Here is an 18,481-nt window from a genome sequence, read left to right on the forward strand (position 1 = left end):
TAATTGATAGCAGAAGTGATTAACAGTGCATGAAAAACATGAATGAAAGATTCAGCAAATATATCAACATGCATGTGGGTGAGGCAATTCGTTGGTTGGGCGAACGTCCGTGCAAAACAGTTTCATGCATGCGAAAATAGTGAGATAGAAACAAAAACTGAAATAGAACTAGGACAAGCTATTATACATGTAAACGATAGCAAGCGTTCAAAGAAATCAAGCAAACAACACTCACACAAGCAAATACACAAAAAGCGACAGAAATGCTGAAAAAGACAAGTTGAGGCCACTTACCCGTGAATAGTTGAGTCAGATGTGTCAAAGAGTCCTAGATGTGCTGTGGGATGTTAGAGCTCCAAGATTGATGTGAATGAATGAGCTCTGATGCGTCGAATAAATAAGTTTGGTCTCATGACGCGCATGCCACAAATCTAGGAAAAAGTGACACTTGGAGGGAAACTTCTAAAACAACTTTTCATGTAACCCCCGGCTGCTAAAAATAGTTCCCTGAATCATGGGATGCCTTTTGCATGTTGTCTCTTGCTATTCTGGGAAGAGAAAGTCATGCATGCATGCAAGTCAAGTTTCCTCAGTCCCGGGTGGAACTGGTCAACTGGACTGTTCATGCATGCAGTTGCTCAACTGCTTGGGAAAAATGTGCATTCCTGGCTGGGAGCTGGGCTGACTACCCAGGAGGATTGCACAATCTTGTGTAGAGCAGCTGATTGTTGCCCATATTTGCGCAAATCTTGGGCTAAGCAGCCCTGCTGGGGAAATTTGCGCAAATCCTACTACGAGTGTTGGCTGGCAGGATTGTGTAATCTTGGAGCCCAGCAGGCTGCCAGAGAGGATTGCACAATTTCTGGAGGGAAGGCTGACTGCCCTCTAGAAATGCACAATTTTCAAGGGGAATCTGCTTATCCTACAGTTGGACCAAGTCTGGGTGAATAACCTGTGAGGGGAATGGTTCGACTGTGATCGACAGGATGCCTTTGTGCGAGGAAAACACTGAAGCTTGAGTACTTGACGAAGAAAGATAAAGTGTTGTGAAAGGTTGGTAGGGAGGCTCCAAAGTAGGCTAAGGAAAAATTTTGGAGGGTGTTGTAGTCGCTACAATAGGACCCCACATTATACTGGAATTTTATAGGCTCTCTTATGTATTTGCTTAACACCAAGTTCATGGTTGAACCGAAGAGGGTGCACTAGACAACAGTGAAGCATGCGTTGTGTTATTTGCAAGGTACAATTGAGTATGGGATCAAATATACTTGAGGTGATGGTGTCAGGTTGATGGGCTATACTGATGTAGACTGGGAAGGTAGTACAGTGGACAGAAATAACACTTCAAGGTGTTTCTTCAACATGGGATCGATATTTGTATTTTAGTACAGAAGGAAGCAAAAATCTATGGCACTGAGATCTACGGAAGCAGAGTATATAGCAGCTATCATGGTGACATACGAGGCCATTTGGCTTCAAAAGCTATTAGTAGCCTTGTTTTTTCAAAATATTGAGACGATTGTGATACACTGTGACTATCAGAGTTGCATCAAGCTCTATGAGAATATTGGTTTCATGACAAATCAATGCTTATAGACATCAGATATCATTTCATCAGATATTGTGTACAATGTAGGAAAGTTCAACTACGATATGTGCCTACAGATCAGCAGGTAGCAAACATCCTAATGAATTCCTTAGGGAAGGTGAGATTCATCTTCTTAGGAGATAAGTTGGGCGTCGTGCAAAACACCTTCCTCGATAAGAGGGAGTGTTAGTTTATGTATCTCAAACAAGTGTTCTAGTATTAGGAGGTGTTGATGAGGCCGGGAACATAAGAGGATTGATTATCTCCAAACCGAGTTTATTTTCTAAGTGAAAATGTCTTAATTATATTATCAACCAATTTTTAAAATATTCCTAAGTCTAACTTAGGGAAAATGGTTTATTAATCTGTATTAATTGAGACAATTCAATTTCTCTCTAGTGACTTCTAGAAAAGTGATTTGATAGAGTCAAGATAATTTTAGCCATCAATCGGGATTAGATCTTGGTTGTTGATTTCTCAATGAGAGATTATAAGAGGAAGTTGATGGGAATCTTGGAGACAATGATAGATAGAAAATGAGCAAGAGTGCAGTGATAGCATGGGTTGACACCTACAAAGTGTTTCAATGGCAATTGAGGAGAGATTTGCTAGAGATATTTCTCAAAGTGATTTACAGTTTCTAAGAGATAGAACAGGAACTACTTCCACCACATGAACCACTTCTGCAGATCTCCCACTGTAATAGAGTCTACCACAATGATTCGAATTTTTGAATGGAACAGAATGATATATAGATTTATAACCAAAACACAAAGATACAATGAAACTTGAATTCTATTAATAAATGGAAAATGGTGAAATTGTATAAATGCACATTGAAAACAAACTAGCTTGAATGGTGGTAGCCTATCTCCAAGAAGAGATCATTAGGGGACTTTTGAGGTCTAAAATGGGCCTCCTAAGAAAAATGTACAACTAAAATAAACTTTATAAGAACCAATAGGATTCAAGATGATGATGTCAACCATAGGGGATGATTCAACATTTTTAGAGTAAAAAATATTAAAAAATAATAAAACTACTTTTTCAACTCATATTTTCAACTTATCTACCTAAGGTTTTACTCAAATTTTGAACGCGAGTAATCGTTGGATGCAAAATTTAATTCCTCATCCAAAGAGGACCCATGTTGCATACTTTTGATGGACCTTGCTACACAAAAAATGAGAAATACATGAAAAAACGTGATTGCAATCATGTGTTTCATGTATTTCTCAATTTTTGTGTAGCATGGTCCATCGAAAGTATGCGAGATCGGCACTCCTTGGATAAGAAACCAAATTATGCATCCAACGAGTGTTTCCACTCGAAATTTGAGTAAACCCATAGGGAGATAAGTTGAAAATATGAGTTGAAAAAACAGTTTTTCCTTTTTTCCCTCTAAAATTTGATAATGTCATCTAATCTTGTTTTATTGTTTCCACTATTATTTTATAATTTCCTTAGGAGGCGCAGTTTAGACCTCAAAATCCCCATAATGTGTGATGGATACACACCTTCACTGAATTATGAGGCTCGAAGGCCTTTTTATCATAAAGAAGCAATGAGAAACCATAAACATCCCAAAACCTAGTCCTCAAAGATGAAGCACCAAAGGATTTTGGGCCTCAATGGGGTAAGTTGGAAGATCATCTTCCAGAGTTCATAATTTTGGCATACAATATATGTTTTGAATGCATGATAGCTCGTTGGAAAGGTATATCTGAGAAGTACATTTTACAACATCGTCCACTCTTTTGGCCTATTTCCTCAAAAAATGCCATGTAGGGCCTCAAAATGGCCCTGGAAATTGAGGATCTATAAATTGTAGAAAAAAAATTCCAAAATAGAAAATTGTGATGTGAACTAGTGGAATAGGTGGGTGGCCACCATATCCACCTGGATCACATAGGATTGAGCCAACTCCTTAGCCACAAAGGCATCCCCTTGACACCAAAACTACTATGATATCAAATATAAGATTTTACCCTGTACAATTAGTTGTTGCGAATAAATTTATAATAAAATAGAAAAGATACAATGGAAAATACATAATTTTACACATATTTTCTCATGGAAACCCAACCCGAGAAAACTAGCAAAGTTTTTTTCATTGTGTTTTGTGTATAGTGTTACAATATAATATACATATCCCACATGCTACATGAACTGCCCATCCAATTGTAGTTCCATAACTGAAACTAAAAAACCATGGGAAAAAAACACCATGCACCACAAAACCACTTTTAGCAAAACCGTGGGCCAAAAATGCCAAAATTCATATGCAAAAACCACCCAAAATAATTTATTTTGGGGTGTTGCCTCAAACTGCACTTAGGGGTTCCCACCCCCTACATACTCCCTGACAAGGGCAGCCTAAATAGCCTCCCTGGGACCCCCCTTTTTTTGTGGTGCATATAAGTCATGTAAATAATATAACACAGACCCAACATACACAACCATATATAGAAGCAAGTGATGTTGTTCAAACCTATATCGACTGACCAAGCTTGTATGCATGCACTACATAGAGAACATAGGCCAAAAGAAATGAAATCAAGTGGGTTAAAGTAGAAGAAGCTTCGGGATGGTTCTAAGGAGGGGAAGGATAAGTGAAAAGGGGGGAAATATAAAAATACAACAACCACAATATGTTAGTGCAAAGATCCTAACAACAACTATAACAATGACAGTTATACAAAGTTGAAGTGCAGGAAGTTGCATCCAGAGCTTAACCCAAAGAACAGGAAGAAAGATGCAAAGAAGAAGAATATCATGGCCACTAATTCAAGTAAGCAAGTTGATAGTAGCTCAGATTTGGATAAGATGATCATCTATATATTAGTGCAAAAGGATATGAATCTGAGTAGCCTTCAGCAACAGGAAGATCAGAATGAAAATACCATACCCTTCTATATTAAGGCACAAGTCAAGAAGAGAAAGGTTGATGCTCTATTCGACTCAGGATCACAAGCAATCTCATTGCAACAAACCTAGTCAACAAATTGGGATTGGGAGTTCATGATTATCCAAGACCATAGCGATTGGGATGGTTAAATGAGGATGTGGAAATAAAGGTAACAAAACAATGCAAAATTATATTTGCTATTAGTGTTGATTTTATTGATAAGGTAAAAATAGAGGTAATTTCCCTTGATGTATGTGGAGTGGTGTTTGGAAGTCCCTGTATGTACATGCATGATGAAATCTTCATGCGGAAAGCCAATCAGTACCACCTGATCAAGGATGGAAAATCCTTCACCATCAATGCGCATAAGGGTAAGTCCAAAATTTTTCTAGTAAGTGCCAACAAGCTAAGAAAACAATGTAAACTTTGAAACGGGAACTGATACAGTTACCCGTTTCATAGAGAAAGCGAAAAAGTGACCCGATTTTGAAAGGGGCGGTGCAGAACACACATATTTTTTTTAAAGCATAGTTTTTGGCACTTTAATTTTTTTTATGTACATTACATTTTAGAATGTTAGTGATTTGCATACTGATTTAAAAAAGTGATGATTTTGCATCATGTCATTTTTTTAAAAGACCTATTTTTTTACTTTAAATTTATTCTAGTGTCACCCATTATGATTTTCAACCATAGAACAACAAACTTTATTTATTAATTCAAAAAAATATTATTTTCCAACCAGAATCAACTAATCTCAATCCCTAATGTTTTAGGTTAAATCAAAACCCTTAATGTCCAAACTATTATCATTATATTTTAAGTGATACCAAAGTTGCTAATCCACTTTATTAATTCCTCATTTAAAAATCCAAGAGTTAAAATGATAAAATAGTAACTTCAGTAACATTAACACAGAATCAAATAACATGATACTTTTTTAACATTAATGGGGAATCAAATAAATCTACATGCATCATTTTGGAGTGGTTACAGTTATAATAATTGCAACATAACAAGATCAAAGCTTTTCTTGTTTATGTTGGGCGATTCCCGGAATCGCTTGGCTGCCAATATATTTTAAATTTAGGAATTTTAATTTGAATCTAATTCCTCTAAATTCTGGCAAAGTATCATTTATTCTAGTGTCACCCATTATGATTTTCAACCATAGAACAAAAAACTTTGATCATAGGCCTTTACTTATAAATCTCAATTTTGTCATGCATAGAGTTCCCACAAAGAATAATACTTACAGCCAAAAGAACTTAATATTTGATAGAAATAAAAATGATCTCTTTCTAAATGAATTAAAAACTAATTTGCTTCCTTTATTTAGTATAGAAAACATAGAATACCTCTATCATCATTTTACTACAACCCTCTCATATTCTAATAACAAGTTCTTAATTGAAGTTTCAAATAATAAAAGAAATAGCAAAACCAATCCATGGTATGACAAAGATTGTAAAAGTGCAAGGAGAGAAATTAAGGAAACTGTTCACGAATCTCTTAAAATGGATAAGATAAAAATATACAAAGTCCTAACTAAAAGGAAAAAGAGGTAGTACATTCTTCAAAGACAGGAGAATCTCTTACACCTCTCTAAGGTAGCTCCTAAGAAATTTTGGACGCAGATTCTGACTAGGAAGACTAAAGATAATAATAAAATTGCTCTTCACGATTGGAATTCCTATCTTAAAAAGCTTTATGAATCTCCAAATGTCATGGATAATTTAGAAACCTTGCTCACAACGAAAGAAGTTTTCTCTTTAGAAGACATTAAGTTTGGGGTTAATCGCCTTGCTAATGGGAAAGCTAAGGACATTGAAGGTTACCAGGCGGAAATCTTAAAAATTGGAGGTCTTGTCCTCATTCCCCACATTCACAAGATTTTCAATCAAATAGTCAAGCAAGGGTTCCCTAAACTTGGGACCGAGAGCCTCATTATCTCTATTTTTAAAAGTGGGGATACAAATAACCCCTCTAATTATCGGACAATTATGATCATCCCTCTCTTAGCCAAGTTATATGGTAGTTTTTTGGAAAAGAAGTTAAGCATATGGCTTGAAAGTGAAGGTAAGCGGGCTAAAGGCCAAGCAGGTTTCAGAAGGCATCACTCAACAACAGAACACCTCGTTATGCTTAGGATCATTGCGGAGGAATGTCGTAATGATAAATCCAATTCCTTTTGTTGCTTTGTGGACTTTAGAAAGGCTTTCGATACGGTTCCTATATACAACCTTTGGAATAGATTAGAAGAGCTAAAGGTTCCTCTCGAGTTGAGAGCTACCACTATAAGGTTATGCGAGAATGTAATTGCCAAGCTAAAGAGCATTGAGGGGTGGTTGAAAGATATTAAGTGTAACATCGGAGTTAAACAAGGTTGCCCCCTCTCCCCTACCCTATTTAGCATTTACATTGATAAGCTTGAAGGCTATTTAGAGGAAGCAGGATGTGATGGCATGATCTTAGCTGGGATAGTCGTCATCCTTCTTCTTTATGTTGACAATATTGTTCTTTTGGAAAGGTGCCCATCTGATCTTGATAAGCAACTCAGGCTTCTTAAGGATTTCTGCTTTACCATGGGTATGACTGTTAACACTGACAAAACAAAAGTTATGATTATCAAATCCAAGAAGGACACTTACGCTAATTTTATGTATGACAATAATAACTTGGAGGAAGTGTATTCTTACAAGTACTTAGGAATTGATATTCATCAAAAGCTCAATTGGAACCATAGCATTGAGAAAATGATTAATGGGGGGTGGAAAGCTTATTTTGGTTTTGAAAATAATTGTAAAACAGCAAACCTCGTAATGTGGGATAAAAAGAAGTTCCTCTTTGAAACTTTAGTCACTCCTGTTATCTTATATGGCTGTGAGGTTTGGGGTTGCAGCATCTCCAAAGAATCATGGAGAAAAATTGACCAAATCTAGAAGCATTTTATAACTTATAACCTAAAAATTAAGAGTAATACACCCTATCCTATTCTCCTTATAGAAGCAGGTCTTTCCCCTATTTAGAGCCTAGCTATGATTAGGTTTCTACTGTACAAGCACAAATTCAATAACATAGACGATCATACACTTCCTAAGCTAGCTTTAAATTCCAGCCAAAACCACCTAAGGCTCAATCGGGGGTGACATAAAGACACAAGGGCCTGGTTAAACTATTGGGAGATCAACGAGAATGATGCATTGCAAAACATAAATAACATTAAAGATATTGTTACTTTTAAGTTCAAAGAAAAACTGTGGTGTGAAAAAGATTTAGTGGCTAAAAGAAAATTAAGTTATTATAAGAAGGTCATCAACCCCACCCTAGAAGATCAAAAGTATCTCTCTATTTTAACTAGCTCAAAGAAGAAAATTAATATAGCAAAGATTAGAACGAACTCTCATGAGCTCCATAGTGAAACAGGTCATTGGGAAATTCCTAAAACGCCATGGATGGAAAGGATCTGCCATATATGTGAGAATAGAAACATCAAGGATGAAAACCACTTCCTCTTAGAGTGCCCTGCATACCACCACATTAGATCTCAGTTTCACAATCTTTGTTACAATACTGACCTTCCTAGCCTTTTACAATGTCAAAATTATAGTGAGCTTGGGAGGCTTCTCTCTAAGTTTTTTGAGCATAGGAATAAAATCTTAAATCAAAATAAATAATTTGTTTCTTTAGATCCAATAGACCAATGTTTGCTCTCAGTGGACGTTAACCATCATCATCATCATTAATTCAAAAAAATATTATTTTCCAACCAGAATCAACTAATCTTAATCCCTAATGTTTTAGGTTAAATCAAAACCCTTAATGTCCAAACTATTATCATTATATTTTAAGTGATACCAAAGTTGTTAATCCACTTTATTAATTCCTCTTTTAAAAATCCAAGAGTTAAAATGATAAAATAGTAACTTCAATAACATTAACAAGAATCAAATAACATGATACTTTTTTAACATTAATAGGGAATCAAATAAATCTACATGCATCATTTTTGAGTGGTTACAGTTATAATAATTGCAACATAACAAAATCATAGCTTTTCTCGTTTACCTTGGGCAATTCCGGGAATGGCCCGGCTGCCAATATATTTGAAATTTAGGAATTTTAATTTGAATCTAATTCCTCTAAATTCCAGCGAAGTATCATTTATTCTAGTGTCACCCATTATGATTTTCAACCATAGAACAACAAACTTTATTTATTAATACTTATTTATTAATTCAAAAGTATATTATTTTCCAACGAAAATCAACTAATCTCAATCCCTAATGTTTTAGGTTAAATCAAAACCCTTAATGTCTAAACTATTATCATTATATTTTAAGTGATACCAAAGTTGTTAATTCACTTTATTAATTCCTTATTTAAAAATCAAGGAGTTAAAATGATAAAATAGTAACTTTAGTAACATTAACAAGGAATCAAATAACATGATACTTTTTTAACATTAATATGGAATCAAATAAATCTACATGCATCATTTTGGAGTGGTTACAGTTATAATAATTGCAACATAACAAGATCAAAGATTTTCTCGTTGGGGGATTCCAGAATGGCTGCCAATATATTTTAAATTTAGGAATTTTAATTTGAATCTAATTCCTCTAAATTCCGGCAAAGTATCATTTATTCTAGTGTCACCCATTATGATTTTCAACCATAGAACAACAAACTTTATTTATTAATACTTATTTATTAATTCAAAAAAATATTATTTTCCAATCAGAATCAACTAATTTCGATCCCTAATGTTTTAGGTTAAATCAAAACCCTTAATGTCCAAATTATTATCATTATATTTTAAGTGATACCAACGTTGTTAATCCACTTTATTAATTCCTCATTTAAAAATCCAAGAGTTAAAATGATAAAATAGTAACTTTAGTAACATTAACATGGAATCATTCGGGAACAAATTTTCAAAAATGGAAAGAGGTTATTGTTTATAACATCCTCATGTAAAAAAATGTAAGGGCACATTCGCGCGCGCTCCTCTCTGCGGCTAGGTCAAGCAGCGCTCTGAACCGACGCCGCCATGGGAGCTCCTGGGGGCGGAGAGGCTTCTCCCCCCCCGCCAACCTCTTCAGCAGACGCATTCCGGAAGCTGCTGTCTCAGAAAGGAAGGAAACGAACCCCGCCTGAGGTCCCAACATTTATCAAAAAACTCGAAGAAATACCTGAGATCGATCTGCCAGAAGAACAGCCGATCAAAATTGCTCTCGCCTTGGCTGACAGAGGGCTGGTCGGGCAATTTATGGGTAGATGGCCTACAGCAAAATCAACAGACGAATGGGTCCAACGAAATTGGAGGCCCTTACTTTCAAACAGTGTGATCAGTTACCCTGTCGGTAGAGGTTTCTTCATTTTCGAATTCACTACCAAGGAGGATAGGGATCTGGTGTTCAGAAACGGTCCGTATTTCATGGGGAATCAAGGCCTCTTCCTGAACAAATGGACCCCAGACTTCGACCCCTCAGTCGATGTTCCAAAAGAGGTTCCTGTTTGGGTCCGGCTCCCAAATCTGCCAATACACTGCTGGAGCTATCAATCCCTTCAAAAAATCGGAAACGGGCTGGGTCGATTCATAGACAAAGCTGATAACAGAGGGCAATACACCTGCGCAAGAATCTGCGTGGAAGTCGACTTGGAAGCTGGTCTGCCGGAAGCTGTTAAGCTATCAGTTGGAGATTGGCATCACTACCAGAAACTGGACTATGAGCAACTGCCATTTAAGTGCAGAATCTGTCATGAGCATGGCCACTTCCAACGAAACTGCCCTAAAGCACCACCAAAAGACAAGGTGGAAGAAGAAGGATGGAAAGAGATAAAAAAAAGGCAAAGCAGTCTCAAAGTCTATTGATCATACAAAATCTGGAACAATGAGGGAAACCCAGCCCATCTCTCAGACCAACCCAATCACAAAAGAAGGCACCCCATCAGGTGAAAAGGCGCTTGTAACAGAGAGTCACGAAGAAACGGAAGATCAACCGAGCAATTTGAAAAAAAACGAAGAAAGCCCAACCGCTCCCCCACCTACTGCAGATCAAAGGAGAGACGAAGGAGCCGAGGAACATATTAGCCTAGCTTCTGAATCGGGTGAAGAGTCAGAAGAAAGAGACACCGAATCAGATGGCTCTCAAATCACCCCTATCAAGTCGGCTAGGGGCCGGAAGTCTAAGAAGAAACAGAGAGAGGAGAAAACCTATCTGGACGTCCTGCAAGGATCCCAGAAAACCCTCAAAGGAATGATGAACACAAGATCCGGACGAAAGCAGAGCAAGGCTCCAAAAGGAGCCACCTCCTTCCAAACCAGTAAATAATGAAGTACGTCTCCTGGAACTGCAGAGGGTTAGGCAGCAAACTGAAAGAAGAAGCCCTGAAAGATATTGTCAGGATCCATTCGCCTGAAATCCTTCTTATCCAGGAGACAAAGATGGAGGATAAAATTCTCCTCCAAACTAGTAAGACATTTTGGCGTAAAGGTCCCGGAAGTGCAGTAAGTGCCAAGGGCGCCTCTGGCGGACTTGCCTCCTTTTGGGACAGCTCCAAATATGAGCTGATTCAAGAAGAAAACTGTTCCCACTGGATCTTCACTCAGCTCCTTCACAAAGACTCTGGTCAGCAAGTAAGTATGTTCAATATTTACGCTCCGGTCCTTCCAACGGAAAAAAAACTTTGCTGGAACTCGATTCAGTCCTTTTTATTATTGCATAGTCTAGAAAATATCATTATTGCAGGTGACCTGAATGTCACTCTAGCCACTGACGAGAAAAAGGGAGGTTCTCCAGTAAGGGACCCAGCTAGAGAATGGGTGGAAGACATTATGTTAGACTGGGATCTTGAAGATATCAAGCCCACTACAGGAAAATTCACCTGGTCTAACAAAAGACTAGGGCCTAATCATATAGCCGCTCGTCTGGACAGATTCCTTGTTCAATCCTCTTTTCTTACCTGTGGTCTCTCAGCCTCCTCTAAAATCCTTCCAAATTGCACATCTGATCATAAACCTATTAGCCTCGAGCTCTCCCTTGATGGAAACCTTGGGCCAATACCCTTTAGATTTAGTCCTATGTGGATCCAGCAAGAAGGGTTTCATGAAATGGTTGCAGAAGCTTGGAATAGGCAGATTTTGGGGTCCCCATTCTATGTATGGGAAGAAAAGCTGAGGGGCCTCAAAAGAAGACTCAAGGAGTGGGCCAAAACTCTGAAAACACCCGCTGCCAAGAGAAAAGAATCCTTAGAAAACCTTGCTGCCCACCAAACTGCAATGGAGAATTCTGTTGCTTCTCACAGCCTGATGCAAAGAGAAATCGAACTGCAAAAAATTCTCCACAGAGCCAGCAGAGATGAAGAGGAATATTGGAGGCAAAAATCCAGAAATCTATGGTTACAAGCCGGCGACAAAAATACCAGTTTCTTCCATAAGCAAACCGAAGCCCGCAAGCAATTTAAAACTATTTCAGAAATTCGGTCCCAAGATACCATGATCAAAGATCCTGAAGGCATCAAAAGAGCGGCCTTCATCTACTTCAAAGAGCTGTTCACGGCCCCAGATAATCCTCCTCTAGACCCCCAAGCTCATCCCTTCGATCTAATCCCTCATTGTGTTCAAGACTCTGTTAACTCTATGCTTACCGCTCCGATCAGCATGGAGGAGCTCAAGAAGGCATTGGACTGCATGGAGCCGGATAAAGCTCCTGGGCCAGACGGGTTCAATGCCAGATTTTATCAGACATGTTGGCCTATAATTAACAAAGATCTTCTAAGAATGGTCAGGAAATCACAATCCTGTATCAAAATTGGAGGCAGCACCAACTCGGCCTTCCTAGCCCTGATTCCGAAGGAGAAAGGAGCCACTGACTTTGGCAGATTCCGGCCTATTTCACTATGCAATACAAGCTACAAGCTGATCACCAAATTAATAGCCAATCGTCTCAAGAACGTGCTGCCGGATATCATACCGGAAAATCAAGGTGGCTTCATCAAAGGGAGAAAGATTCTGGACAATATTGTGCTGGTGCAAGAAGCAGTTCATTCAAGTTGCCAGCGAAAAGAGAAAGGAATGGTGATAAAGCTCGATCTGGCTAACGCCTTTGACAGGGTGAGACATGATTTCCTCTATGCTGTTATGGAGAAACTGGGCTTCTCTTCAACCTTCATCAGTTGGGTGAAAGCCTGCATTGCTGTCCCTTGGATAGCGCCGCTAGTTAATGGTCGTTCAACCAAGTTCTTCAATGCCTCAAGGGGTTTAAGACAAGGTTGCCCGCTCTCCCCGCTTCTCTACGCCATTCAAGCCTCGGTGCTCAGTTTTCAACTAAACTACTGTCAACAAATTCAATCTCTGCCTGGACTCAGAATGGTTCCCAACATTAAAGATATAAACCATGCCCAATTCGCCGATGATACCCTTCTGCTAGGAGGAGCGAGCAAAAATTCTGCAAGATCCTTTAAGAAGGAGCTGGATATCTACAAGGAGGTCTCAGGCAGCAAGATAAACTATCTAAAGAGCACCATATACAGCTGGAACTGCTCGGCCAAGGATCTAGCTGATATAGCTAGGCTTCTAGAAATGAAAGGAATTCAGACCTGGGAGTTTTTCAAATACCTAGGGATCCCAATCTTCAAATCCATTCCTAAAGTGGCCCACTGGATGCCAATGCTAGACAAAATAAAACTCAGAATCCAAGCTTGGGGAGCCACCTGGCTGAACAATGCGGGGAAAATTATCCTGATGAAATCAGTGCTCACAAGTATGCCGCTATACCATAACTCCATTCTGCTTGCTCCCAAAACTTTCCTCAGTAAATTGGACAGTCTGCTGAGAAGATTCCTCTGGGAAGGGGGGAAAAACAATGAAAAAAGACTTCATTTAGTCAGATGGGATACTGTCAAAAAGCCAACTCTGGAAGGAGGCCTTCACTTAAGAGATCCGGGAGCCCAGAATCTCTCCCTGGGCTCCAAAATTCTATGGAGCATTGTTGATGGGAAGACTAGCTGGAGCAAGAAAGTGTTGTGGAAAAAATATTTCAAAGGACAGCGGCTGAGATGCTTGGACCAGCCTCCAAAAACCCGGAAAGGCTCTCCGATCTTCAAACTTTGCCTATCAGCTTTGGAGCACTTCAGTCATAATCTTTACTGGATTCCAGGTAATGGGAAAAATATCAGAATTTGGGATGACCCTATCCTTGGTGATCAGTCATTAAACCAGGTTGAAGGTCTGACAAACATTAAAATATGGCTACAATCAAACAATCTGAACACCCTGTGGGACATCTCAACATGGACGGAGGAAGCTGGAAGACGGTGGGCTAGTTGGAATTTGGGAGAGGTCCCCCATCAGCTGCAGGTTGAAGCCAAGATTCTGCTCGACAAGCTTCAAGGGAAATCTCCAATTAAAGCATCAGCCAAAGACAAAAGAGGGTGGGGCTCCCTCTCAGGCAATTATACAGTTGCAGAAGGTTACAAAAGCAGGACTGCGATTCCTAATGTTCCCCCTGATCCAGCTCAATGGAGATTCATCTGGGCCTTTCCCTCGCTGCCCAAAATCGACTTCTTCTTCTGGACGCTAGCTCACAACAGCATTCTAACTAGAGATACTTTGAGAAAACGTGGAATGGAAGGACCTTCCAGATGTCCACTGTGTATGTCCGAGGAAGAATCCGCTAATCACCTGTTATTGCTATGCCCCTTTTCCCGTGAAGTTTGGAGGGGAGTCCTGAGAACAGGGGCTGACAAAGTCGAGATACCTGGTAATATTAACACCCTGCTTCACAACTGGGCCTCTTTAACTCCGTTTGATCTCTCAAAAAAAAGCCTCCTCAAAACAGCCTGGATGTGGACACCTAAATTTACTTGCTGGAAGCTGTGGTTGGAGAGGAACAATAGAACTTTCAGGGATGAGAAATGTACACCGGGCAAAATCATAATTAAAATCCAAGCTTTACTGGGAGAAACTCTGGACACCAAACAGGCAATAAAAAATGAAGCTGATCTGAACAGCGAGGAGGAGCTATGGCTCAAAGAACTGGTTCCACACTATGACACCAAGCCCCTGTCCCTTGCAATCCCCCATGCGAATTGGGAAATCCGCCTGGAAGAACAGATGTTTATTAAATGGCGCTCTGTCCTGGAGGAACATTGCCTCTTCTTCGATGGGGCCTCTAAGGGCAACCCAGGGGCTGCGGGAGGAGGTGGGGTTATTCTGAAACCGGATGGTTCCACTGAGCTCCGATTTCAATGGGGACTGGGCATTGAATCCAATAACAGAGCTGAGGCTTTGGCGCTGTGGCAAGGGCTCAATCTAGCTCTCAAAAGGAACATCTTGAAGCTGTCAGTCTTTGGAGACTCTAGGCTAATCATTCAAGCGCTGAATCTCAACACAATCCCCTCTCAGATCCTCTTAGCCTCCATTTTCAAGAAAATCAGACTTATTCTTCCCCTGTTCCAGAAAATAAATTTCTTCCACATTCTGAGGCATTTGAATGATCAAGCGGACCTGGAAGCCAACTTGGGCTCCACCCGAGACAGAAGATCTTTGTTAATCAATTTCGTCGAGGAAGACTGCATCATTCCTTAACCCACTGTATTCGATTTGCCTCCATTTTTCGCCTAGCTACCTATTTCAGTGGTCTCATTCTATCCAGAAAGCCTGCACCTATCCAGAAAGCAAAGACCGGGTAACAGGGTATTAATTTGACTGAAGTTGGTCTCTCAGATTTCATGTCCTCCACCCAGCAACGAAATTTAGGAAGAAGGCTCCATGTTAGATCATACGGATGGATTTCTGCTAGGATTTGCGCCCTCCTGCCGGGGCCCAGGATCGGTCTTAGAAGAGACATGCCGACTCCATGATTAAGGAACAGGGATGCAGAGGACCGAAAGGAAGAAGGCCCAAGGAAAGGTTAACGCGGACTCTGTAATCATGAAGGACAGCCATCATTTCATGCCTGAGCAAGACCATTTAGAGCTGGGCGCAACGCAACTCAGTCATCTGGCAATCCGAGGATGGATCTCACCTGGATCTGGTTCATTAGAGAAATACGCTCCTGTGCATTAGCATTGTCAATTCAGAATCTGATGTAATGTTCAAGCACGCGGCAGCTGGTTTGCCGCCCTAATTCCAATAACCGTTACAGTCTCAAAAAAAACATTAACATGGAATCAAATAACATGATACTTTTTTAACATTAATAGGGAATCAAATAAATCTACATGCATCATTTTGGAGTGGTTAGAGTTATAATAATTGCAACATAACAAGATCAAAGTTTTTCTCGTTTACGTTGCGCGAATCGCCTGGCTGCCAATATATTTTAAATTTATGAAATTTTAATTTGAATATAATTCCTCTAAATTTCGGCAAAGTATCATTTATTTTAGTTTCACCCGTTATGATTTTCAACCATAGAACAACAAACTTTATTTATTAATACTTATTTATTAATTCAAAAAAATATTATCTTCCAACCAGAATCAATTAATCTCAATCCCTAATATTTTAGGTTAAATCAAAACCCTTAATGTCCAAACTATTATCATTATATTTTAAGTGATACCAAAGTTGTTAATCCACTTTATTAATTTCTCATTTAAAAATCAAAGAGTTAAAATGATAATATGGTAACTTCAGTAACATTATCAGGGAATCAAATAACATGGTAATTTGTTAACATTAGTAGGGAATCAAATAAATCTACCTACATCATTTTGGATTGGTTACAGTTATAATAAATGCAACATAACAAAATGAAAGCTTGTCTAATAATTGCAATATAACAAGATCAAATATTTTCTCGTTTACTTTGAACGATTCCCAGAGTCGCCCAGTTGCCAATATATTTTAAATTTAGGAATTTTAATTTGAATCTAATTCCTCTAAATTCCGGCAAAGTATCATTTATTCTAGTGTCACCCATTATGATTTTCAGCCATAGAACAACAAACTTTATTTATCAATACTTATTTATTAATTCAAAAAAATATTATTTTCCAACTAGAATCAAATAATCTCAATCACTAATGTTTTATGTTAAATCAAAACCCTTAATGTCCAAACTATTATCATTATATTTTAAGTGATATCAAAGTTGTTAATTCACTTTATTAATTCCTCATTTAAAAATCCAAGAGTTAAAATGATAAAGTAGTAACTTCAATAACATTAATAGGGAACCAAATAACATGGTAATTTTTTAACATTAGTAGGGAATCAAATAAATTTACATGCATCATTTTGGAGTGGTTACAGTTATAATAATTGAACATAACAAAATGAAAGCTTTTATCGTTTACGTTGGGCAATTCCTAGAATAGTCGGACTACCAATATATTTTAAATTTAGGAATTTTAATTTGAATCTAATTCCTCTAAATTACGGCAAAGTATCATTTATTCTAGTGTCACCCATTATGATTTTCAGCCATAGAACAACAAACTTTACTTATCAATACTTATTTATTAATTCAAAAAAATATTATTTTCCAACTAGAATCAAATAATCTCAATCACTAATGTTTTATGTTAAATCAAAACCCTTAATGTCCAAACTATTATCATTATATTTTAAGTGATATCAAAGTTGTTAATTCACTTTATTAATTCCTCATTTAAAAATCCAAGAGTTAAAATGATAAAGTAGTAACTTCAATAACATTAACAGGGAATCAAATAACATGGTAATTTTTTAACATTAGTAGGGAATCAAATAAATCTACATGCATGCAAAGTATCATTTATTCTAGTGTCACCCATTATGATTTTCAACCATAAAACAACAAACTTTATTTATTAATTCAAAAAAATATTATTTTCCAACCTTTATCAACTAATCACAATCCCTAATGTTTTAGGTTAAATCAAAACCCTTAATGTTCAAACTATTATCATTATATTTTAAGTGATACCAAAGTTGTTAATTCACTTTATTAATTCTTCATTTAAAAATCCAAGAGTTAAAATGATAAAATAGTAACTTTAGTAACATTAACACGGAATCAAATAACATGATACTTTTTTAACATTAATAGGGAATCAAATAAATCTACATGCATCATTTTGGAGTGGTTATAGTTATAATAATTGCAATATAACAAGATCAAAGATTTTCTCGTTTACCTTGGGCGATTCCCGGAATCGCTCCGCTGCCAATATATTTTAAATTTAGGAAATTTAATTTGAATCTAATTCCTCTAAATTCCGGCAAAGTATCATTTATTCTAGTGTCACCCATTATGATTTTCAACCATAGAACAACAAACTTTATTTATTAATACTTATTTATTAATTCAAAAAAATATTATTTTCCAATCAGAATCAACTAATCTCAATCCCTAATGTTTTATGTTAAATCAAAACCCTTAATGTCCAAACTATTATCATTATATTTTAAGTAATACCAAAGTTGTTAATCCACTTTATTAATTCCTCATTTAAAAATCCAAGAGTTAAAATGATAAAATAGTAACTTCAGTAACATTAACAGGGAATTAAATAACATGATACTTTTTTAACATTAATAGGGAATCAAATAAATCTACATGCATCATTTTGGAGTGGTTACAGTTATAATAATTGCAACATAACAAGATCAAAGTTTTTCTCGTTTACGTTGGGCAATTCCCGGAATCGCCCACTGCCAATATATTTTAAATTTAGGAATTTCAATTGAATCTAATTCCTCTAAATTCTGACAAAGTATCATTTATTCTAGTGTCAACCATTATGATTTTTAATCATAAAACAACAAACTTTATTTATTAATACTTATTTATTAAATCAAAAAAATATTATTTTCTAACAGAATCAACTATTCTCAATCCTTAAAGTTTTAGGTTAAATCAAAACCCTTAATGTCCAAACTATTATCATTATATTTTAAGTGATACCAAAGTTGTTAATCCACTTTATTAATTCCTTATTTAAAAATCCAAGAGTTAAAATGATAAAATAGTAACTTCAGTAACATTAAC

General features: G+C 37.4%; 1 protein-coding gene across 1 annotated transcript; it reads left to right on the top strand.

Moving 5' to 3' along the window:
- Nucleotides 1-9,549: 9,549 nt before the first annotated feature.
- On the top strand, nucleotides 9,550-10,374 carry LOC149219053 (uncharacterized). Its single transcript, XM_089386689.1, has one exon. It carries the CDS (start codon nucleotides 9,550-9,552, stop codon nucleotides 10,372-10,374), a length of 825 nt encoding a protein of 274 aa, XP_089242815.1.
- The last annotated feature ends 8,107 nt before the right edge of the window (nucleotides 10,375-18,481 follow it).

Source organism: Pinus tabuliformis, chromosome Q, assembly GCF_031772625.1.
Source record: "Pinus tabuliformis cultivar Carrire ecotype Pingquan chromosome Q, CPIR1, whole genome shotgun sequence".
Taxonomy (NCBI): domain Eukaryota; kingdom Viridiplantae; phylum Streptophyta; class Pinopsida; order Pinales; family Pinaceae; genus Pinus; species Pinus tabuliformis.

Excerpts from the sequence above, each read along its gene's own strand:
- LOC149219053 (XM_089386689.1), top strand. The coding sequence starts at position 9,550 with ATGGGAGCTCCTGGGGGCGGAGAGGCTTCTCCCCCCCCGCCAACCTCT.